The following is a 25,805-nucleotide window of genomic DNA, read 5'->3' on the forward strand; positions in this document are numbered from 1 at the left end:
TACGTGAGAGATGAGAGAGGGTGAGCTGAGAGCTTTCCTTTAGCTTCTAGTCCTCTCTATTTTCCTAAGTTTGAATATATCCCTTCAACGAAAAGACCATTTTGCCCTCCCACAAAACACTTAATCCTTTAATCAATCTAAGGGTATAATAGTCATTTGTTTCCAATCCCCACTAATTCCTCAAGTGTTCCTAACATTTATCAATTAATCCCATCATCCAATTAATTACCAATGATTTATCCAATGTCTAATAATCCTCGATATATTTTTGAAATTTCCAAAAATACCCCTAGGCTCCCCCCGAACCGGGTATAAATCATCGCCGTGACTATTTCGCCAATCCGCTCACTAGGACCGTCTCGAGCCATGTAATGCAAATATATCTACATAATAATGTGGTCTCAACAATTTATAACCTATAATCACATTTATGCCCTCAACGAGCCAAAATTACAAATATGCTCTTATAAGCTAAACAGGGTCTACATGCATATTTAATACTCATAAATATGCATTTCATATATCCACATAATCATATAATCATGCATTTAATCATTAAATCACACATAAATCAATTATGCCCTCCCGGCACGCTAATCAAGGCCCTTAAGCCTTATTAGTAATTTTGGGTCATTACATGAAACATGTGTTAGGCAAAAATAATTAAGAAACCATTTCCTAATGTAGAAATATCATATAATTTACTAGATTTAATCCATAGCAATCTTTGTGAATTAAATGATGTTTTAACTAGAGGTGGTAAAAAGTATTTTCTTACTTTTATAGATGATTTTAGTAGATATACCTATGTGTTTCTTTTAAAGCATAAATATGAAACTTTTGATGCTTTTAAAGTATATAAATTAGAAGTTGAAAATCAACTTAATAAAAATATTAAGGTGCTAAGAAGTGATAGAGGAGGAGAGTACTTCTCTAATGAATTCAATACATTTTGTGAAGAAAATTGTATAATTCATGAGTGCACCGCACCTTATACACCACAACACAATGGTGTTGCCGAAAGGAAAAATCAGACTTATCTAGAGATGATAAATTCTATGTTGGTGTTTTCTAAGTTGAACTTCAACTTATGGGGTGAAGCGTTGTTAACCGCTTGTCACATTCTTAATCGAATACCGATGAAGAAAAATGAGATATCTCCATATGAGTTATGGAAATGAAGAAAACCCAATATAGGGTACTTTAAAGTGTGGAAGTGTCTTGCATATTGCAAGAAAAATGAATCTAATAGAACAAAGTTAGGTTCAAGAGCCACAAAGTGTGCTTTTGTTGGTTATGCCAACAATAGTAAAGCTTATAGGCTATTAGACTTAGAGTCTAATGTTGTGGTTGAATCTAGGGAAGTTGAATTCTTTGAGAACATGTTATGTGACAACAATTCTCAAGCTTCAACATCTCTAAAGGAGAATTTGTTATATGAGAACAATTCTTAAGCTTCTACATCCAAAAATGATTCTCAAGAGGAGAATTCTCAAAGGAATGTAAAGCAACCCATTGAACTTGGAAGAAGTCAAAGGCTTAGAAAGGAGAAAAGTCTAGTATTGGATGAGGTAGATTTTCAACGAATTTCTTTCTACATGGTAGAAGGAAATAGAGAGGAAGTCATTAGGAAAATTCCTATTGTTATTCTTGTTGAGGATAATCCTAAGACTTATAGAGAAGCCATGCAATCAAGAGATAATGCATTTTGGAAAGAAGCCATCAATGATGAGATGGATTCCATTATTTCCAACAACACTTGGGAATTGGTAGACCTCCCACCGGAGTCTAAGCCAATTGGGTGTAAGTGGGTATTTAGAAGAAAATACCACATTGACGGCACTATCCAAACCATTAAAGCTAGATTAGTAGCCAAAGGGTTTAGGCAAAAATAGGGTATTGATTATTTTGATACCTATGTGCCTGTTGCAAGAACAACTTCTATAAGAGTTTGTTCGCTTTGGCTTCTATACACAACTTGTATGTTCATCAAATGGATATCCAAACGGCATTCCTTAATAGTGACCTCAATGAGGAGGTCTATATGGAACAACCTGAAGGGTTTGTCCTAGATATGAACATAAAGTTGTTAGGAAAACTTATACATGATCTTTATTTATCTTCATGTAGATCTAATATTAAACAAATTAATGAGATAACCTAGAACATGTTTCTAAAATTGAATTCAAAGAGAAACAATGATAATAATACTTACAGTATACGCAGCGGAATGAGTGAGTCCTTCCTTCAGTTTCTCTAACTCTTGTATCATTTCTGTCGCAGAGTATTATCAAGAAATTGAACAATTCTTCTAATTTCTTCACAGTCTTCCAATGTATACTTAGAATCACCTAGACTAGTGTGAGAAATTCTCAACACATGAGATAGATACAGAGAGAACAAGGGAAAATAACAAAGAGGCTTAGAAAAGGACTTGTGTTTAGAGAGAATCTAAAACTATCAGAAAACCAGTGATTAAACTTATCTGTGTGTCTCAAAAATCTGAACTTCTGACTTCTCTCTAAGCACTCCTTTTATAGACTCAATTAGGCCATTTAATTTAATTAAAAAATCAATAAAATAATAGCCATTTTGAAGTCCTAGGTCGAAATTATCATGGGCTTTAGGCCCGTGAAATTTCCCATTTGATTATAAGCCCATTGGACTTAAAATCAAGGTCTGTATTATTTTCTATTGATTTAATTAATTAAATAATTATTTAAATCCTTTATCAAATTAATTATTTATAATTTGAACCTTTATTTAAAATTATTTAATAATTTAGATACCAATTTATCTTAATTAATAAATCTGCCCTAATTTATTATTTCTTCTCAAAATTACATAACTCTGTGAAACTATCCAAAATTGACCTGGTCAACTTTGATAATTAAATCAATTAATTGAGACTATCTAGATGATTTTATCCAAGGTATAATGGGGACCATGGGCCTATGAAATCAAGCTCCAATAAGTTATTATAAATCTAACAAATAAATTTACGAACTTATTAATTCCTCGTGACTCCACTATAGACTCGGAATTGTACTCTTGAATTCATAGAACGCTCTATAACAAATATAGATATGCTATTAATTATCCATTGTTACAACCATAATTATCACTCAATCCTCTATAGACGATCTAAAATGAGATGGGACTAAAATACCATTTTACCCCTCATTGTATTTATCCTTAAAACACTTAGTTACTTGTAAATGATATTTCAGTAAACTAATTTAATTACTGAAATGAGATCTCTATCATTTAACACCTTGAACCAAACTAAAAGGAAACCATCGTTTCACTTCTTCATCAGAAGCTATAGATGTTCATATCTATGATTAACACTCCCACTCAATTATACTACCGAGTTCCCAAGATGTAAGTATGAGCTAGTCTGTAGGGTAAGCTGGTAACAAACAAGTCAAAGAACTCAAATAATACAATCAGTTAGAATACTAACCACTCAGAATTGAGATTGAATTGACCTATGGTCAACTATATGATATGACTAGAATAGATAATAATAGTATGTTTACTTATCTTATCAATTGTCAATATCGGTCCTGTCCGATGTAACAAATACATCTGATCTTATCTACTTTGCTAATGTTCTGGAAAGAACATAACACTGTAATGTGTAAGTAGATCATATCGTAGATTGGCAAGTCAATGTAAATCATGTGCACTAACTAATCTTAGGACTAACTTATTTTGAACATATAATCATATTTATATTTCACTGTGATTACGTCACTATAAATAAGATTAGCTATATGCTCGGGATTTAATAGAAAATTATATTAAACAAATAATCATGAAAATAAAACATGTGAGCAAAGTGATTGACCAAGTCAAAAAATGATTTCTATTCTTTTATTGATAATAAAATGAGATTACAAAGAATTTGGGTTTTAATTAGGGCATAAAACCCCAACAAAAGTATGTAGACTTGTAAAATCCTTATATGGATTGAAACAAGCTCCTAAGCAATGGCATGAGAAATTTGATCAAGCCATCGTGTCTAATGGGTTTAGGCATAATAATAGAGACAAGTGTTTGTATTCCAAAACTTGTAAGGGATATGTGATCATTGTTTGCTTATATGTGGATGACATGCTTATTCTAAGTGATAGCATGAAAGGGAAGAAGAAATGAAGAGATTTCTATCATCAACCTTCAAGATGAAAGATCTTGGAGAAGTTGACACCATACTTGGTATCAAAGTAAAGAAACATAGTGGGGGTTTTGCGTTAGGGCAAGCCCACTATGTTGAGAAAGTACTGAACAAATTGAGTCATCTCAAGGTTAAAGATGCCAATACTCCATTCGATCATAGTGTAAAACTAGAGAAGAATGAAGGAAGATCGGTGGCTCAATTGGAGTATGCTAGTGCTATAGGGAGTCTTATGTACGCTACCCAATGTACTAGACCTGATATAACATTTGCGGTAAGTAAACTTAGTAGGTTTACAAGTAATCCAAGTGTGGATCACTGGAAGGCTATTGGAAGAGTCCTAGGTTATCTCAAGAAAACCAAAGGACTAAGCCTTCACTACTCCAAATTTCCTTCAATCTTAGAAGGATATATAGATGTAAGCTGGATATCCAATATTGGGGACAACTTGTCCACAACTGGTTGGGTATTTACACTTGGTGGAGGTGCAATTTCTTGGGGTTCCAAGAAACAAACCTGTATATCTCATTTCACTATGGAAGCAGAGTTTATAGCTCTAGCTACTACCGGCAAAGAGATTGAATGGTTAAGGGATCTATTGATAGAGAAACCCCTAATCAAAGAGAATGTATCCACTATATCAATACATTGTGATAGCCAAGAAACATTGGCTAGATCATACAGCGGAGTATATAATGGGAAGTCTAGACATATTAGTCTAAGACATGGATATGTAAGAGAATTGACTCAACGAGGAGTCATTTCAATATCCTATGTGAGAACAAGTGAAAACCTGGCGGATCCTTTCACTAAGCCACTAACGAGAGATTTAGTGGCTACATCATCTCGAGGGATGGGACTTAAACTCCCTATAGAGATTCGCGATTGATGATAACCTATCTCAACACTAGCTATTTAACTAGTGTTAGGTTCAATAGGTAACAACAAGTCAATCAAGTGAATATTAGTTGTACTCAAAACAAGTCTCATCTGAGATGTTGAGTACTTGTGAGTTACCAAATTGATGGTTAAAATCGAGAGATTTTTTAATAGAATTCAGTCTTGTGAAGACAAGTATTTTTGGTAACAAAATACTGTAAAAATTCTACCTATATGGACCTAGGGGTGGTGCCGCCTCTCATGAGAATTGGGAGTATTCTCAAGAACGTCCACGAATGGAATGTGCACATGGGCATTAACGGTGCAAAACGAGACATAGAGGTCTCAAGTGAAATGACAAATGTGTGTGTTATCACCGATTTGTTATCATGGAAAGATGGTTCATTGCCTAGTGCAACCAAAATTTCAACAAATTTTGGGATAATTAAGCTATATAACCTTAAAAAGTTTTTCTATTAGCTTTGTAACCTCTATTTTTCAAATTTTAGCTACACTAACCTCCTCTTTTAATGAAACTTTGGTATTCCAATAATGCCCCTTTTATTTTTATATTTATTTTTAATTAAAAGAAGAACAAAAATAAGATGTTCCAAAAAAAATCTGAAAAAAATAGGGTTGATTCTTTTCTTCTCCATCCACCATTTCTTCTTCAAAATCTCTCCAAATCTATAGAAGAATTATGTTGTGACACACTTACTTATCTATTTCAGTGACATTGTTAGAAAAAAGCAATTACATTAAGGTAAAGTAAGTGAAAAACCCTAACTTTTTAATTTTTGATTTGAATGTGAAAATAAAGAAAGTTGTATTTTATTGGCTTAGATGTTTGTTTTTTCATGTAAATGTGATAAAAAAAATATATAAGTACATTGTGAGCCATATTATAACCATTTTTTGGTTTTTAAGTTGAAAATGACGATTTTCGAAGTGAAACTCATGAAGAAGATGATACGCAGATCTCGACTGTGTACAGTTGAGCTCGACTGTGCACAGTTGAGAGCACTCACGAAGAATATGATACGTAGATCTCGACTGTGCACAGTGGAGATCTGTGTATTATCTTCTTTGTGAGTTTCACTTCGAAAAATTGACATTTTCAACTCAAAAACCAGAAAATGGTTATAGACTATGTACAGTTGAGCCTGATTGGGTTTAGTTGAGATGATAGTTACAGTAAAGCTCGACCAAACATGGGTGAGATACTAGTTTGACTATGTACAGTTGAGCTCAACCAAACAAGGGTGCATGGTTGAGCTCAATTGTTGCTCAATTATTTATGGTTAAAATAGTAGTTGAGCTCAACTGGACTTAGTCGACATTAGTATTTTAAATTTTGAATCTTTCTACATTTGAATTTTAGGACTAAATATTTGCATCATAAGTGTACAATCGTTGAAGGATCTATTCCACCTTAACAACGATCTTGACGACAGTTTTAGCATCATAAGAGAGAAGATATATGTGATAGGGAAGTTGAACGTGGAATAAAAGAAAATGAACAAAGTTTAATAGATGATTACTTTGACCGTGAATTCTACATTGAAAATAATATTTGTGATGCTGCTTCTGCACCAGGCGAAAGTTGTGTTAATATAGGTTATGAACCTATGGACCTTCTTAACAAAAGGACAACATCATCATCTCCAACTCTAGATGACATTGACCCACTCAACTACTATGATCCATCAGACCACCACGACTAACAAAATCAAGTCCCTAGTGAAGACCCGTTTAGTTTCCCAGATGGATCAGATTTGGCAATTGGTCAAGAATTCAAGAACAAGGACGAGGTAAAAACTAAGTTGAATGATATTGTAATAAAGGCTTGCTTTGAGATAGAAATTAATAAATCTACCAAGTCATTATATGTGACAAAATGTATTGAGAAGTCATGCAATTGGTCAGTGCGTGCATCAAAAGTTACCAACTCAGAGCGTTTCTCAATATGAACTTATTGTAACACTCACACTTGTTCCCTTATTAGTCGGAAAAGAAAGCATCGTTAAGCAACTGCTGCAGTAGTTGCTAATGTCATGAGGTCAAGTTTCGATGGCCAAAAAGAGACACTGAAGCCAAAAGATTGATAAATATTCCATTATAGAATCCGTCTGACATGAGTAAAGCTCGACCATGGATGGTTGAGCTTTGCAAAGATTGATAAATATTTCAGCATAGAGCTCTACTGATGTGAGTAGAGCTCAACTGTCAACGATCGAGATTTGGAAGACTAATGATAATTTCATCATAGAGGTCAACTGACATGAGTAGAGCTTGACCATGGATGGTTGAGCTTTGCAAAGATTGATAAATATTTTAGCATAAAGCTCAACTGATGTGAGTAGAGCTCAACTGTTAACGATCGAGATTTGGAAAACTAATGATAATTTCATCTTAGAGCTCAACTGACATGAGTATAGCTCAACTATGGGTGATCAAGCTTGTGTCAATGTGTTTGATAAGAATAATTAAATCTTAATAAATGTGATAATTTTGTCTAGGAAAATTATGAAAATAAAAATATTTTTGTACAATTAATTTATTAATTATATTCACAATTTTATTTATTAGTAAAATATTGGAATGAACATTGTTGTATTCATTAAATGTGATAATTTATGTATAGTAGATAGGAGACGTGGCAATGTTCTTGATAAGAATAATTGAATCTTAATAAATGTGACAATTTTGTCTAGGAAAATTATGAAAATACAAATATTTTTGTACAATTAATATGTTAAGTATATTGATAATTTTATTTATTAGTAAAATATTAGCATGAACATTATTGTATTCATTAAATGCGATAATTTATGTATAGTAGATATGAGACGTGACAATGTGTTTGATAAGAATAATTGAATCTTAATAAATGTGACAATTTTGTCTAAGAAAATTATGAAAATACAAATATTTTTGTACAATTAATATATTAAGTATATTGACAATTTTATTTATTAGTAAAATATTGGCATGAACATTATTGTATTCATTAAATGTGATAATTTATGTATAGTAGATAGGAGACGTGACAATGTGTTTGATAAGAATAACTGGATCTTAACAAATGTGACAATTTAGTCTAGGAAAATTATGAAAATACAAATATTTTTTGTGCAATTAATTTATTAATTATATTGACAATTTTATTTATTAGTAAAATATTGGCATGAACATTATTGTATTGATTAAATGCGATAATTTATGTATAGTAGATAGGAGACGTGACAATGTGTTTGATAAAGATAATTGAATCTTAATAAATGTGACAATTTTGTCTAGGAAAATTATGAAAATACAAATATTTTTGTACAATTAATATATTAGGTATATTGACAATTTTATTTATAAATGTGACAATTTTGTCTAAGAAAATTATGAAAATACAAATATTTTTGTACAATTAATATATTAAGTATATTGACAATTTTATTTATTAGTAAAATATTGGCATGAACATTATTGTATTTATTAAATGTGATAATTTATGTATAGTAGATAGGAGAAGTGACAATGTGTTTGATAATAATAACTGGATCTTAACAAATGTGACAATTTAGTCTAGAAAAATTATATAAATCCAAATATTTTTTGTACAATTAATTTATTAATTATATTGACAATTTTATTTATTAGTAAAATATTGGCATGAACATTATTGTATTAATTAAATGCGATAATTTATATATAGTAGATAGGAGACGTGACAATGTGTTTGATAAGAATAATTGAATCTTAATAAATGTGACAATGTGACTATACATGGTTGAGTTTTGAGAGCCTTTATTATATGGCTTGATTGACATGAGTAGAGCTCAACTATACATGGTTGAGTTTGGTAGAACCTTTACAGTATGGCTCAACTAATAAGAGTAGAACTCAACTATACATGGTTGAGTTTTGAGAGCCTTTACTGTATGGCTTGACTGACATGAGTAGAGCTCAACTATACATAGTTGAGTTTGGTGGAACCTTTACAATATGACTCAACTGATATGAGTAGAGCTTGGCTATACATTTACATTCCTTCGACCTTTTTTATTTTGGTTTGAGTTGGACATTTGTGTAAATTTGGCCTTCACATCGTCAATGCTAACTATTGTTTTCCCACGAAAGTGTCTGTCTCTAAATGTGTTTGACTTAGCTTGACTTTTCCAACCTTTTGGATATTCTGAGCATTTTAGCCCAGATATTAATGCATTCTCCATCAACGAGAATCAGATCAGTACCGCATTAACAACAAACCACATCTCTGATTCTCTATCATAGTCGGCTTCTTGAATGAGTAATAACCACATCACTTGATTTCAATGTTCATAGTTCTTAAGTTCAAGAAAGTGGCCGAGTGGAGATTCCTTGAACAATTTTAAGTTGGTCGGGTCATTCTTTAGTACATCATTGATAAGTTTTGTGACATCATCCATCTTACTTTTTACACCTATCTTGCACTCAAAGTGTTCATTCTCCTCTAATATAGGCTTCAATCGAGGAATCTTTTCGATCTGCAATAAATTAAATATCACATTTCTCAATAATAAATAACATAAAAAATTAAATATATTACAAAATAAAACTTAGTGGAAGTGTATTCTGTCGTGGCACAAAGGAAGAATTTGATTGTTCATCAACATGTGATTCTGATTGTTTCTCAGAACATGTCACTAACTCTTCTTCATTATGTACCTAGTAATTAAATACAAGGGAAAGATAAAATTTTAATCAATAGAGTAAAACACATGTTAGACGAGCTCTACCCACTCCAGTTGAGAAAACCTATGAAAATTTCATTAAAATTTTGGAATCTCAACCATGTTTGGTAGAGCTCTACTTAAGCCTTGAAATCTTGACTATGTATGGTTGAGCTCTACTCACACCAGTCGAGCTCTACTCATACCAGTTGAGCTCTTTTCTACAACGAATTAGACTTTGGAAATTTCTACTATGTATGGTTGAGCTTTACTCACATCAGTAAAGCTTTACTCACACTAGTTGAGCTCTATGGTACAATTTCAATTATGTTTTGGAACTCTCGACTATTTATGGTATTTATTGACTCACACTAGTTGAGCTCCATTCTACAATTTCAATTAGACTTTGGAAATATCCACTTTGTATGGTTGAGCTCCACTTTCATCGGTCGAGCTCTACTCTCATTGGTTGAGCTCTACTCACATCAGTCGAACTCTATGCTATAATTTTAATTAGACTTTGGAAATCTCAACAATATATGGTCGAGCTCTACTCACCGATCGAGCTCTATGCTATCAATTAGACTTTGGAAATCTCAACTATATATGGTCGAGCTCTATTCTATCAATTAGACTTTGCAAATCTCGACTCAAGCTAGTCGAGCTCTAAATTGAAAGTTCATAGCATTTTTTAAAATTTCAACTATAACCCTTGAGCTCTACTTGTTTTGGTTGAGTTCTACATTTTAGACCAATATTTTTCAAATCATGCCTTTAGTGCTCTAAATTTATAGCCAATTGATTTCAATTAAATATATTATCTAATAAAAAAGTACAAGAATAGAAAAAATGTATTTAACTTCATTTACCTCATTATCTGATTGAGTCATTTTTGTGTTTGCTGGAGGAGTTGGTGGCACACTAGAATCTGACGATTTTGAGCACGACTCCGGACTAGATTCGTGAATAATCAACCGTCGTTGAATCAGTTGTTGTGGATCTCTAATGCTTGGTACTTTCGTCCGTGCCATGGAATCCAAGAAATAGAGTGTATAAGAGTTGAGCTTGGGTAATTGGACAGTCGATCCACCTAAAAACGCTAATAGAAAGCAAATTTAGATAAAAATATCATTACCCAAACACTATAATAAGATCTATTTGAATATATGAGTCTAAGGAAATTGACTGAAGTGATTATGCACCATGATTGTAATCTTCAATAAAAACAAGATTGTTAACATATCAATTATAAAACTAAGCTAATACGTACACCCTTCATCACATATCCAATATATTTTTTTAACAAAAAAAATAATGAAGTAGTACAAACAATGTAAATATTCATCTCAAATATCAAACCATAAGCAACATCACATATTGTATATGAGTTGAAAATCTCAATCTAATTTAATAAAGTTAGTTCATTGAGGCATTTTCACAAACATATGATTTGCATTGTTTAATATCATCAAGAATATATAAAGAAAAAAAACAAATTTACCCACTAATAACAAAACTCTAGCAAGAACAAAAATCAAAGTAGTTGTCTATCAAGTTTTTTTAATCCACTCATAGAAACAAGTTGCAATTTGTTCTTATTTAAGATTTAAAATTACATACCTTTGTTTGAAGAAAAACTAAAGAAAAAAAATTGAAGAAGATAAATAGTGTGATCAAATGGCTAGACAAGCTTGGACTCTTAAAAAATACTAAGTTAGCTCAAATGGAGAGTACTTGAGTTAGCTGAGATAGAGAGAATGAGATGACCAGAGAATCTGCTGAGTTGTATGAAAGGAAGTGTCTTTGTTGTGTGAGATGCTCTCTGTATTGTAATGTTAAGTCTAATATTAATATTAAGTTTTAGAGTAAGGATATATTAGTAATTTTATTACTAAAATTGTAAAAAAAAAATTAATAAAAAAAATATACATATTTGAATCATAAGAGGGTTATATAGTTAAACTGTTCGGTGAAGAAGGTTATATAACTCAATACCCCCAAATTTTGTGATAATTACATTATAGTAAAGTTCAAGTTGAAAAACACTTTACTTTATGCACCAATGCAATGACTCCTATAAGAGAGAGTTATTATTTAATCAAGTGGGGGATATGTTATATTTTAAAATATAATGTTGATTGATTAAATAAGTGTTACAATAGATAACTATTTAATCTAGTGGGGGAATGTTATATTATTTTATAATATAATGTTTTAGATTAAATAAATGTGACAAACAGTGTCACATATTGTAACATATAATAAAGAGTTACAATATTTAGATATGTGTGAATATCCAAATATGTAACATATTTGATGTTACAAATTCAGTCACAAATTTGTAACTTCCAAATATTGCCCATTATTGTGTAGAATTGATGTTACACAATATTGAGATGAATTTCTTAAAGCCATATGTGAAATGGCTGTTAGTAGGGGTGGCAATTCGTGTAAACGTGTCAGATTCGTGTCGACACGATTATGACACGACACGATTAAGGTAAACACGAACACGACACGATTATTAAACGTGTCAAAAATACGAACACGAACACGACACGAACACGATAACACGATTAATCATAATTATACGAAAAAAATCAGAAAACCTATGTAAAGTATTCGTGTTATCGTGTCTGACACGATTATGACACGACACGATTATTAAATGGGTCGACACGATTATGACACGACACGATTATTAAATGGGTCGACACGATTATGACACGACACGATTAAGGTAAACACGAACACGACACGATTATTAAACGTGTCAAAAACTCAAACACGAACACGACACGATTATTAAACGTGTCGTGTTCGTGTTTACCTTAATCGTGTCGTGTCGTGTCATCGTGTCGTGACCCAAATTGCCACCCCTAGCTGTTAGAGATATGATTTTAATCCCAATAATGCATTTTGGGGGATGCAAATCATTTGGGAGTGGATTGGAACTGTTTGGAAAAACAGCACATTTTCATATGCTGAAATTGGCCAGTGACCGCGGCCAGGATTGTTGGTGGCCGCGGCCACAGAGGCAGGTTGGCCAATTTTTTTAAGTTTTTTCAATCTTTTTTGAACGACTCCAAAAACACAAATAACTCCTAAATTTCATTTTTTATTTCATAAACATCCAATTAATCATTGGTAATAACCATAAGGATTGGTGGAATTTGAAATTCAATGGGTGTCTCTAAACTCTATAAATATGGGTCTATTGCTCACTTGTAAGATACAACTTTTCTATCAATTAGAGCACTTGGCTAGAAAACACCTAGATGCTTGATTATTCCATAAAACAATTTCCAAAATATGTGAGAGATCCTTTAGTGCTTGAGTTAAGGGGAAACGAGTTTTTGGACAAGTGTTTCAAACCTTGTTCAAGTTGGTGATCTCCAACACTCTTCACTTTGGTAGTGTGAGTGAGAGTTGATTGTCATTTGATTCTTGTTCTTATCTTTTATTCTATTGCTTTTCATCTTCATATTCTTCTTCTCTATTTACTTGTATTTCTTGTTTAGAGTTGTAATCTTTTATTTTCTTTTTGTTATAAACACTATTGCTTTATTTGTATCTTTTTGTTTAGAATTGTATTCCTCCATTCTCTTCTAATTCTTCTATTGTTTATTTGTATTTTCAGTCACATAGTTGTAACATTATTTAATCAATATTATTTATTTGTAATATTTTATCTAGAGTTATAATATTTCTTACCATTTTCATTGAAATAATATATATATTTTCCTAACAGTGAGTCTCAATTTAACTACATATGATTGATTAAAAAAAAATATTCCATCATCAATTTTTGATGTGATATTTATAATTATTTTACTTTGTTTGATAACCATAGCATACAGCAAAGAAGCATGGGGATATTCTAACTTCTAAGGATATATATGATATTGTTGAATAATCAAAATAGAATCACCAAACATGCATACATATATAGCCATATATTGTTTATGCCTATTTGGCCAATAAAGTGGATTTGGCACCTACTCTATGGATTGAATCACTTTGTTCCCAAATTTTTTTCCCCAAATGAGACAATACAAGCCATGCCAAAAGTTCTCCACTTAATCAAAAATCTATACTATACATGTCATGCAAGCAAAGCAAAGATACCATACTAAGATTTTTTTTCTTTCTCATTTTCTTTATACGTGTAATAAAAAGAGGAAAAAAAATAAAAGGTAATAAATAAGTGATATTTAGTCAAAGACGCGATCATTGGGTCTTAAAATAGAATATCCCTTTTAGATAATTGTACCCATTTGACATTAGCTGTGGATAGATGGTTGATCATCACAAAATTAGATAAAGATAAAAAGTTTTGTATGATTAATAAGTTTTTAGGCCAAATATGAACTTAGTGTTTGTTCTTTTGTGTGTCCTAAAAGAAACCCACATCAAATTTTGCAGAAAGGGGATTACTTAATCCACTAATACGTTTTGGTTTGGTTTGTTTTATTTTTATTTTTTAATTATAATAGTATTATTATGATAATTGCACTGTATTGCATGGATGAATTTGGGGGCCACGAGCTTTTTGGTCATGTTGTGATTATGTCCAAGTTGTCGAATACTGTCTAATGCACACACTATAATCATATTTTATTCCATTTAAACCATTGCGGAGCCCAAGTCTTTTCGTTGTTTATTAGTTAATTTTTTTTTATTTATTATTATTATTATTATTATTTACAAAATCATGAAAATTAAACAGGAAGAGTACAATTATTCAAGTAGGGTACGCCTAGGTCTATTTTATTTATTCTTAATAATTTAGATTTGAAGTATTTACCATGGCCACAACAATATCAACAGTTCTTACAAATAATCATCATTTACGTTTATTCAAGCTACTTCTTCTAATTTTCTACAAGGATTGATCGTTTTATAGTGTATAATTCTTATATATATTTTAGAGCATTTCTAATGGAGTGTTAAAATATTGGTGCAATATTATATTTAATACATTTTATAAAAAGTATAACTCTAATTGTATTCCAAAAAATATGTCAAATTTGACACTGACACAAAATATAATATGAGTCAAATTTGACACATCAATAAATACTGTTTTTTTATTTAACATATTCACACTAATTATTATAATTAGGTAGTTAATAATTAATGACCAATCATATATCATTTTTTAATTCTTTTAATAGAAATTTTTTTAGAATACATAAATTGAATAATAAAAATTAATAAAAAAAACTTAATTTTTGTATATTCTCAATAAATATTAAATAAATTATTGATTTTTTTGTTTTAATTTGTATCTTGTACATTGGAGCACAATTATAAATATTGGACCAAATATATCATTAACTTATTTTTTTTGTGGTAAATTCAGCAAAAAAATTTATATCTTGGATCGAAGAAGATGACCTTAGAAGTTTCAAATCTTAGAAACTAAAAAAATGACAACAAAGAATCAGCATCTTAACAGGGGAGAAAAATTAAATAATTATATTTAATATATAAAATATGTGAATCAATAAGAATATAATATTTGAAAAAAAAACTATTTAAAACTATTTCTTTTCAGCTGTTCATATTTATAAGAGTTTTTGTATAATTAAAAAGATAAATATATAAGAATTTTAAATATATATATAATACTTTAATATTTAGTTTTAGTGGGTTGTGAGCATCAATATGATGGTGGATATATATAAATAGGAGATTGGTAAGTAAACTCTTTATTAGAGTTTCTTTCATCCTTTCTTTAGGCAGATATTATTTAAATTTTAATATTTTTTTAAATTATTAGTAGAATATACTTGTCATTTATTGCTTTAAGAGTAAAAAAAAGTATAATATAAAATGTATTTAACATTTCTCTAAATAGATATGTTTAGAATGATTATAAAAGTAAAACATTATAACTTAGACAGTTGTATCTGTAAATTTCTATTATGGGGTCAGAATGTAAAAGTGAGAAAATCAAATAAAAAAAGGGAATGAAGAACAGATAGCAATGGTGTAGTTGGAATAATTTAATAATAGTAATGGATTAGTGTTTAGTAATATGCGTTGTGTGAAGTTGAACCTGGAAAATCTTCTACAAATAGTAGAGTACAGCTTTGTTACTTTAATATTTAACTTCAGGTGAACTGTCAATTAACATATAATATTTCTGAATGTGAATTTTGTGAAAGAAAGAGCACATAAACATATATTTTTTAAATAAAAAAAAAATTAGGCACTCCAGATTCTGTGCTTTGGTTCCAACATCCAAACATACCTCGGATAGCCCAATCTCATCTCCCAAACATAAACATACAAGACAAACGAAACTCTTCCTCTCTTCTCTCTCTCAAGTCTGAGATTTTAGAAGGTAATCACAACAATATTGCCAATTGCCGGTCGACCATAGGTCTGTCTAATTCATATTTATTTATTGCTATTATTATTTTTTTTGGTAGAATAATTTTTATTTATTATTTTAATTGAAGAGTCCATACATTAACGTGGTACGGGGCTGAAAGTTGACACGTGTGTCAGTCTCTTCTGGCACCCAAATATTCATATTTATGTTTGTAGCCCATTATGGCTCCACTTGTGTCAACTCCAACACCGGCGTCGGCTCCAAATCTACCTACAATTCATCTGTATTTTTATATGTTTTGACGATTTTTTTTTTGTATTTTACATAATTGATTGATTGAGTATTTGTGTTTTTCTTCTTCTTCTACACATTAGTTGATTTTGTTAAAATTAAAGAAAATGTTATGATTTTGATATGTGACACCACTCATAGATAAGATACATCTTAATTCTTATTGTATAATTCTCACGAAAATCACACCCAAAACAAAAGAAAATGGTGTAATTTGTCAATCTTTCTAGAAATAATTTCTTCACTATAAGAAAACTCAAAAAGTTGTTTTGACAAAATTATGAGTACATTTATGCCTTTTTACTATTTTACACAAAAGAAACTAAAAAAAAACCTCAAAAGCTATGTATACACAACTATTATTTATAACATATTTGTTATTTGGGTTAGCTCAAATAATTGGGTGGGTAAGGGCTTGTTTGACATAGCTTTTACTTTTACTTTTAGACATAAGAAGAAGAGAAGTAAAAGTTTAAGCTTTTTAATTCCTCTTTGGATTTATATTTTAAAAGAACTTTTTTCTTTGTTGAAGAGCTTTTCAGAGTGTTTGGTATATACTGCATAAAAGCACTGATAAAATAAATATCAAATTTAACCATAAATATATGTTTATAATAATAATAATATATGTTATGTCTTAACTCATTTGAAAATTAATCGTTCTTTTGAAGAAAAAAAATCTAATTGCATACATATATGAATTAATATTAATTAATAAATAAAAAATCATAAAATCTAAACGTAATTAACAAAAAATCTAAAATTTTAAATTAAATATTCAAATATAAAAATCTAAATGTAGTTAGAGAAAGAAATTCTATATATAAACAATAATAAGAAAAATAAAAACTTAAAAAAAATCGTACGTAGATTTTTTTAGAAAAATTAGATAAAATACTTTTTAAGAAAAAAGAAATCGTATTATATAACTGTTATCTTCAAAATTTAGGATAAAGATGTAATTTACTTTTTTGTTTTATAAAAAATAGGGGTAAAATAGGTATTAGGAAAGATTCATTAAAACAAGAAAATAGCTTCCGTGTTTTTTTAGAAGCCATTCCTGAAAAAGCTGGTGAGTCACTGTTTCTCTTAAAAGCTCTTCTAAATTCAAAAAACTATTTCTATATTTAATCCAAACACACCTAAAAAAGTAACTTTAAGTCTTCAAAAGCTCTTCCAAAGCCATGCCAAACAGGACCTAAGTCTGTTTGAGGGGAAATGATTCAAATCTCTTTAGTACATCAAAAAAAAATTATGAATAGCATATTAATCTCAATTATAATAATATTTAACATCACTATCCACCTAAGAAAAATAGATATATAAATAGTTTTTTCATGAACTTTTTTAGGAACAATTATAAAAATATTTTGGTGAAGTGTCTAACTTTTAACAACAAAAAAAAGAGAGAAAAATCAAATATCAACCCTATAAATACACGCTAAAAGCTTGATATATTGACAAGTCTTCAACATTAAATGAAAAATAGAAACTTTTCAAAATTAAAATTTGAAAGATGCAAAAATAAATAAACAAGAACAAGTCATAATTTGAAATTATTAAAGAAAAATTATAAAAAAGAAATAGAAAGGAAAGAGAGCATGTGTAATGGTGTAAAATGGCGTTTGAGAGTGTTTGACCCGTCCAATCCGTAGGGAGTCTTCGCCACGCCTCGGCAGGCGCATAATTAGATATATCCAATCCAATGAAAAAATTCCATTCTATTTTATTTTCTCTAATTAATTACTATTTATTTTTATTTATCTAATTATAATTTATACTAAACAAAATTAAAGAAAAAAACATACACGTAATTTGCTACAAGACAAGACAATTTTTCAAATTGTATTATTTTATTATATAGTTGGCGTTATTATTTTTAATCAATGTACAATTAATTATATATATTTTTTATTGAAGTTTTGTGTACAAAGGGAAGAAATAAAGACGAAGACTTTCTCAGAGAAAGAGAAGAACTGTCGCCATTGATGAGTATCGAAGCTTTTTCCCGCGAAAGTTAAACTTACCCATTTCATTTCCGAATCGCATATTTAGAGTCCTTTCAACGCTTTCTTTTCTATATCTAAATAGCTCTACGTTTCTTCACTCTCAATCGTTGAAAAGTTTTGAAATTCTCCCACATTTTTCTTTTCGTGATTGGCTTCCTAGAAAAAAAAGGAGCTGGTTAATTCGGAAGTTGCTTCGAACCCAAATAAACGGCAAATGCGCGTGACTCGTACATTTCACTAGTCAAAACTCTGAGATCCCATCTTGTTCCTTCGTTCAAAGTTTTCGTATATTCACTTCTATTATATTAAAAACAAAACAACGAAGTATGGAACCATTCTATAGGTATTTTATTCGTCTCTTAAGTCTTCTAGAACCTGTTTCGATTGTATTTATGGGTTCGAGGTTGAACAAGAGATATTAGATTTTCTGGGTTACTTTGCTTTTGGGCGGAGATTACACTTTTTCACAGTTATGGTTTCTTATATTAAAATAAGGGTAGGTGGGTCGTAGGTATATATCTTAAACGCTTACATTGTCTGAACTAGTTTGACTCTCTTGTTCATTTTCTTCAGGCTTTGATCTCTCTCTCTCCCCCAAAACTTTCTCTTTTCCATATATATACAAAAAAAGAAAAAGAAATACATACACATATATTATTATTATCCCCCCAGATTTCTTTCATCCTAAATTCTTTTTAGCTTATTTTAGTTGGTTTGGAGCTTTTGGGTGTGCTCATAAAATTTCCTTTTTGGTGTTTGTGTTCAAAGGCTTGAATTGTTGTGAAGTTCTAGTGGTGTATTGGAAGAAATAGTAATCAGTAGAGCTTTCTACTTTATACTAATCATAACTTGTTCTAGTGCTTTTTACCCTATATCTTTTTGGGTTGCTAATTCTTGAAGAGAGGTACATTAGTTGGTGAGAATAGGCACCTGGAAGGATATAAATAAAGTTTGGGCAAGTGGGTTTGTCTTAGTTTTTTGGTATTGGGGGAGACAAAATGAGGGGTGGCAGACGGAGGAAGCTGCATTTCAGCAAGATCTACTCATTTACATGCGGGAAAGCATCTTTCAAAGAAGACCATTCACAGATTGGGGGACCAGGCTTTTCCAGGGTGGTTTACTGCAACGATCCAGATTGCTTCGAGGCCGGAATTCGTCATTATAGTGACAATTATGTTAGAACCACAAAGTATACACTTGCCACTTTCTTACCCAAATCATTGTTTGAGCAATTCAGGAGAGTGGCGAATTTTTACTTTTTGGTCACTGGGATTTTGGCTTTTACTCCACTGGCTCCTTACACGGCTGTCAGTGCTATTGCCCCTTTGATGGTCATCGTTGGGGCGACTATGATTAAGGAAGGTGTCGAGGACTGGCAAAGAAACAAGCAGGTACTTATTTTTCACTAATCTATTTTGTAATTTTTATTGAAAATCATGAGCATTATCCCCTGATTAGTCATTACCCACCCAACACCAACAAAAAGTTACAAGATATAATTATGGGAACTTTTCTAATTTTTTTATTGAGATTATTTTCGTTTGGCATGGGTGACAGATTCTATTAGCTATAACTGGAAGCTAATGATTAAGAAAAATTGATGGAAACTTTTTAGAGAGATTTCTCTTCTGTTAAAAGATTATCTGAGAGATTCAATCTGGTTGATATTATAGGATCTATAGCAGTTTTCAATGTTTCTTGGTGGATTTCTTTATGTTGTTGTTTGAATAGATGATATGAACATTGAAGTAGTAGTTAAAATATTTGAGGTCTCCAACATTTCTGTTTTTCTCTTATCTGGATTACAAAAAATTGGTCAAGCTTCAGTTATTTCTAAATTTGGCAATCATGTGGGAACCGTTTTAATCTAGATAACAATATTCTGGACCAATTTTTAGGGTCAATAGCCTCTATCTATTACACGTGCTTTCTGGTTTACCTTCCTGCCTCAATAGAATGACAATTTTGTAACTGCAATTTCCCTTCTCAGGATAATGAGGTGAACAATAGAAATGTCAAAGTGAGAAAACAAGATGGTACATTTGATTATACTGAATGGAAAAATCTGAAAGTGGGAGATGTAGTGAAGGTGGAAAAAAATGAGTTCTTTCCGGCAGACCTCCTCTTGCTCTCATCCAGCTATGAAGATTCAATTTGTTATGTTGAGACCATGAACCTTGATGGAGAGACGAATTTAAAATTAAAGCAAGCTTTAGAGGTAACTTCATTCTTACATGATGATTCTAACTTCCAGGATTTTAAAGCTGTTGTTAAATGTGAAGATCCAAATGCAAATTTGTACTCATTTGTTGGAACTTTGGACTTTAAAGAGGAGCCCCATGCACTTTCTCCTCAACAACTTCTTCTCAGAGACTCTAAACTCCGAAATACAGACTACATATATGGGGTTGTTGTTTTCACTGGTCATGACACAAAGGTTATTCAAAATTCTACTGACCCCCCTTCAAAGAGAAGCAAAGTTGAACGGAAAATGGACCAAATTATCTACTTTTTGTTCGCTCTTTTATTTTTTATGGCTACTGTTGGATCTATTATCTTTGGTATTATTACTAAAGATGACTTAGAGGGTGGAACGATAAAAAGATGGTATCTAAAGCCAGAGAATTCTACAATTTTCTTTGATCCTAAGAGAGCACCTTCTGCAGCAATTTATCACTTTCTGTCAGCCCTGATGTTATATGGGACATTCATCCCGATATCTTTGTATGTCTCAATCGAAATTGTCAAAGTTCTTCAGACCATCTTTATTAACCAAGATATTCACATGTACTATGAAGAAGCTGACAAACCAGCTCATGCGCGTACATCAAATTTGAATGAAGAACTTGGTCAAGTTGACACCATACTTTCTGATAAGACTGGTACCTTAACATGCAATTCAATGGAGTTCATCAAGTGTACTGTGGCTGGAACAGCTTACGGCCGTGGTTTCTCAGAGGTTGAGAAGGCTATGGATAAAAGAATTGGTTCACCTTTGATTGAAGAAAATATTAAGGTTTGGAAACATTCAGAGGATTCTGCTGACAAAAAGGTGCCTGTCAAAGGCTTCAATTTTAAGGACGAAAGGATCATGAATGGGAGCTGGGTAAACGAGCCACATGCAGATGTTATTCAGACTTTTCTTCGTGTATTGGCAATTTGCCATACAGCAGTACCGGAGGTGGATGAAGATACTGAGAAGATTACATATGAGGCTGAATCACCTGATGAAGCAGCATTCGTAATTGCAGCAAGAGAACTGGGTTTTGAATTTTACAAAAGAACACAGACTAGCATATCAATATATGAGTTAGATCAAGACTCTGGCCAGAAGGTTGAAAGGTCAGTATTATTCTCTGCGAAGTGTTTTACAGATAGAAGAAATAGAAATCATATCATTATGCTATACTCTATTGGTGCTTTGCTTTCTCATTCAATTGATACTGGACTTATTCCAGAAAAAAAAAAGGTTTTATGTATGCTCTCTTTCTTGAAATAAACTTGAGCTTCATTTCAAAGTGGACTTTCTCACCCTCTCTTATAAGTTCTTCTGATCCTCTGTCAGCTCTATAGGTGTTGCCCTTTACTCTTTGACTGAAGCATATTAATTTTTTTTTTCCAGGGTATATGAACTTCTGAATGTTTTAGAGTTCAACAGTGCAAGGAAACGGATGTCTGTGATAGTAAGAAATGAGGAAGGAAAGATAATACTATTTTGTAAAGGTGCTGACAGGTTTGTGATTTAGTCTCTTTAACTTGTTGATGCATAAAAGAACTGGCAAAAAAGAGAAAAGGAGAGAAAAAAAAAGGAAGCTTTCTTCTTATTGTTAATGTTTCAAACTGTCTGAAAAGCTACCTAACTTCATCTTATTGCTTATGTTTTGAAGCTGTCTGAAGAACAACTTAAATTTTTCCTGTGCAGTGTGATGTTTGAAAGGCTAGCCAGTAATGGTAGGAAGTATGAAGAATTAACCATGGAGCATGTTAACGAGTATGCTGAGGAAGGGCTTCGGACTCTGATACTAGCCTATCGTGAACTTGATGAACAAGAGTATAGACAATTAGAAGAGAAATTTTTAATGGCCAAAAGTTCAGTTAGCGCAGATCGGGAAGCATTGATTGATGAAGTAGCTGAGAATTTTGAGAGGGATTTAATTCTTCTTGGGGCGACTGCTGTTGAAGACAAACTTCAAAATGGGGTGGGTTGGATTGGAACATGCCAATGACTAATAATAATTTGAAGTGCATGTGATAGATTGAGGAAATGATGTGTTTCTTCTTGGCTTTCAGGTTCCTGATTGCATTGACAAACTTGCTCAAGCTGGAATAAAGATTTGGGTTTTAACCGGGGACAAGATGGAGACTGCCATTAATATTGGGTATGATCTCTAGTTACTTAGGGCATAGTGGGTTGATTATTGCAGAAAATATCTTGTTTTGGGTGATTAACCCTATGGCTCTCTAACCAACATATTTGAAATTACAGTTTCGCTTGTAGTTTGCTTCGACAAGAAATGAAACAGATTATAATTAATTTGGATACTCCAGACATTCTAGCACTGGAAAAGGCAGGAGAAAAGACTGCAACTGCAAAGGTAATTAATTTATACTGTGCCCTTTTCTTCCGTTAGATTTAAGTTGAGGTGGCCACTTACTTAATCAAGATAACATTTTGTCTAGCATGTTAGTCGACAAATTGTCTTAAACTTGTTAAATTTTAAGAATTGATAAAACAGGTGGCAATTGCAATGATGAACTTCATATGTGTTTTACAAGCTGAAAAGATAATAGGTTCGGTGCCATCATGTGAATTAAATGTTATATGTATTGGAATTTGCTATGCTTTCATTTTGTTCAGTAATCTTACACAATGGAATTGCAACACCATGACTTGTGAAAATAGTAGTAAAATCTCTGTTCTGGAGTAGGGCTGACTATTGAAATATGTTGGAAGTTCCATTCCACTGTACGTAGTTACATAAAATGTTCTTTATGGTCTCATCTCTCTCTCTCTCTCTTCATTCTGTTTGTGAAGGAGTCTAGAATTAGAGTTTTTAAATTTAAAAATATATATACATTTGCACTTGTGTTGATGGAATGTTGTCATTTTATCTTTCAGGCGTCAAAGGAAAGTGTTCTTCGCCAGATAAAAGATGGGAAAGCACAAATAACTGCAGCAAGCATTGGACTTGGTTCTGTGGCATTTGCTTTAATCATTGATGGGAAATCACTTGCTTATGCTTTGGAGGATGATATGAAGAAACTGTTTCTAGAGCTTGCCACTGCTTGTGCATCTGTTATCTGTTGTCGTTCATCACCAAAACAGAAAGCACTGGTAGGTTACTTTCTTTCATTGTAATTTCTTACGTTTCCCTTGAATTAGTTTTTATTTATTATTTTTTTCTAAAATTTAAAAATTGGGGGAACAAATAGGTTACAAGACTTGTGAAATCTGGAACTGGAAAAACAACACTAGCCATTGGTGATGGTGCTAATGATGTGGGAATGCTTCAAGAAGCAGATATTGGGATTGGAATCAGTGGAGTTGAGGGAATGCAGGCAGTCATGTCAAGTGATATTTCAATTGCACAGTTCAGATATTTGGAGCGTTTGCTTCTTGTGCATGGACATTGGTGTTATAGACGGATTTCATCTATGGTAAATAATTTCTCAGCAATTTAAAGCTTAAGAAACTTGGTTGTGAAACTAGAAGAAAACGTTAACTAATTTTTAAATCAACGATTCCCTTATATAACAATTGATTGAGTGCTTTATTCCTGTTCTGGCAGATATGCTATTTCTTCTACAAGAATATTACATTTGGTTTCACTCTCTTCTTATATGAGGCACACGCATCATTTTCTGGGCAACCTGCATACAATGATTGGTTTTTGTCACTTTATAATGTTTTCTTCTCATCACTTCCCGTTGTTGCTTTGGGAGTCTTTGACCAAGATGTATCTGCACTGATTTGTCTCAAGGTAGGCCACCATTTGTCATTTTCATTTAATTAATCCCATACCGATGGTTGGTGAAAAAATTCCCAAAACCGGTTAATGCTGGTTTCTCATGTAGCAACTCAATGTTATTAAAGAAGGAAACAAGTAAAAGAGAAGAGCTGCCAAAAACTCTTTCTTGTCACCTAATATATGATAGCACAACAAATATAAATTTTGACCCAGTTGTTAGTTGACCTCTAGCTGAAGAGTTTTAGTTTATATACATTGAAAAAAATGTGTTTTGTAACTGAGTTGCCACTTGTTTAAAATAATAAAATTCCAATAAAAATAGCTTATGTGATATTGGCTGTAATGATGTGTTATGTTTTATTTTATTCCTAAATGCCTCTTGTGACGTTTGCTTCTTGCCTATCTCGTTTCCAGTTTCCTCTATTATACCAAGAAGGGGTGCAGAATGTCCTCTTCAGCTGGCGCCGAATACTGACCTGGATGTTGAATGGTTTAGTAAGCGCTGTGATCATTTTCTACTTCTGTACCAAATCATTGGAGCTGCAAGCATTTAACGAGGAAGGAATGACTGCTGGGAGAGATATCTTAGGGGCAACACTTTATACATGCATTGTCTGGGTAGTGAATTTGCAGATGGCAGTGGCTATATCTTACTTCACTCTGATACAACATATTTTCATATGGGGTTCTATAGCTTTCTGGTACATTTTCCTCCTAATATATGGAGCCATGTCTCCCAACTTCGCCACCACTGCATACAAAATCTTTGTCGAAACTCTTGCCCCAACTCCTTCCTACTGGCTTGTCACACTCTTTGTGGTGATCTCAGCTCTAATTCCATACTTCACATACTCTGCAATACAGATGCGCTTCTTCCCCATGTATCATGGATTGATACAATGGACAAGGCATGGGCAATCAAATGATCCTGAGTACTACCATATGGTTCAACAGAGATCGTTAAGACCCACCTCAGTTGGTTTCACGGCCCGGTTGGAGGCAAAGAGTAACAGCAGTAAAAGCAATAAAAGCATAACTAAAAACCTCGCATGAAACTTATGGTTGGGTGTGAAGGACAATAGCTTATAGGTCAGGGAATCCCTTTAGAATTTTACTTCCCTCATCTTATAGTTGCTAGATGATTATGATTATGTACAGTACTGTAGCATATGTTAGATGGTTAGGAAACTAGGAATATCTTGTAAAGTTAATTCTTTTTGCCTTTTTGGGCTGCAAATTTGTGTTACTATTGGCCATGCATTTTTGTATCACTGCCGAAATGTATGTAATATAGAAATGAGAAATTCACAGTTAGAATATCATAAGTGTTGCATTTCTTTGACAATAAAAAGAAACGTTTTTCCATTGGTGTTCATATGGAATCTTTTCAATGTACTCTTTTTTTCTTTTATCGATCCATCATTGTTT

The 25,805-nt window shown here is 31.9% G+C and overlaps 1 protein-coding gene across 1 annotated transcript; it reads left to right on the forward strand.

The window, feature by feature from the left end:
• The first annotated feature begins 18,327 nt into the window (after window positions 1-18,327).
• LOC133822807 (putative phospholipid-transporting ATPase 9) lies at window positions 18,328-25,752 on the forward strand. Its single transcript, XM_062255248.1, has 10 exons — window positions 18,328-19,799; window positions 20,399-21,750; window positions 22,031-22,141; window positions 22,331-22,607; window positions 22,699-22,787; window positions 22,895-23,003; window positions 23,528-23,743; window positions 23,842-24,066; window positions 24,198-24,389; window positions 24,792-25,752. Exons 1-10 carry the CDS (start codon window positions 19,407-19,409, stop codon window positions 25,428-25,430), a joined length of 3,603 nt encoding a protein of 1,200 aa, XP_062111232.1. The 5' UTR covers window positions 18,328-19,406; the 3' UTR covers window positions 25,431-25,752.
• The last annotated feature ends 53 nt before the right edge of the window (window positions 25,753-25,805 follow it).

The sequence above is a fragment of the Humulus lupulus genome, chromosome 3, assembly GCF_963169125.1.
Source record: "Humulus lupulus chromosome 3, drHumLupu1.1, whole genome shotgun sequence".
Taxonomy (NCBI): domain Eukaryota; kingdom Viridiplantae; phylum Streptophyta; class Magnoliopsida; order Rosales; family Cannabaceae; genus Humulus; species Humulus lupulus.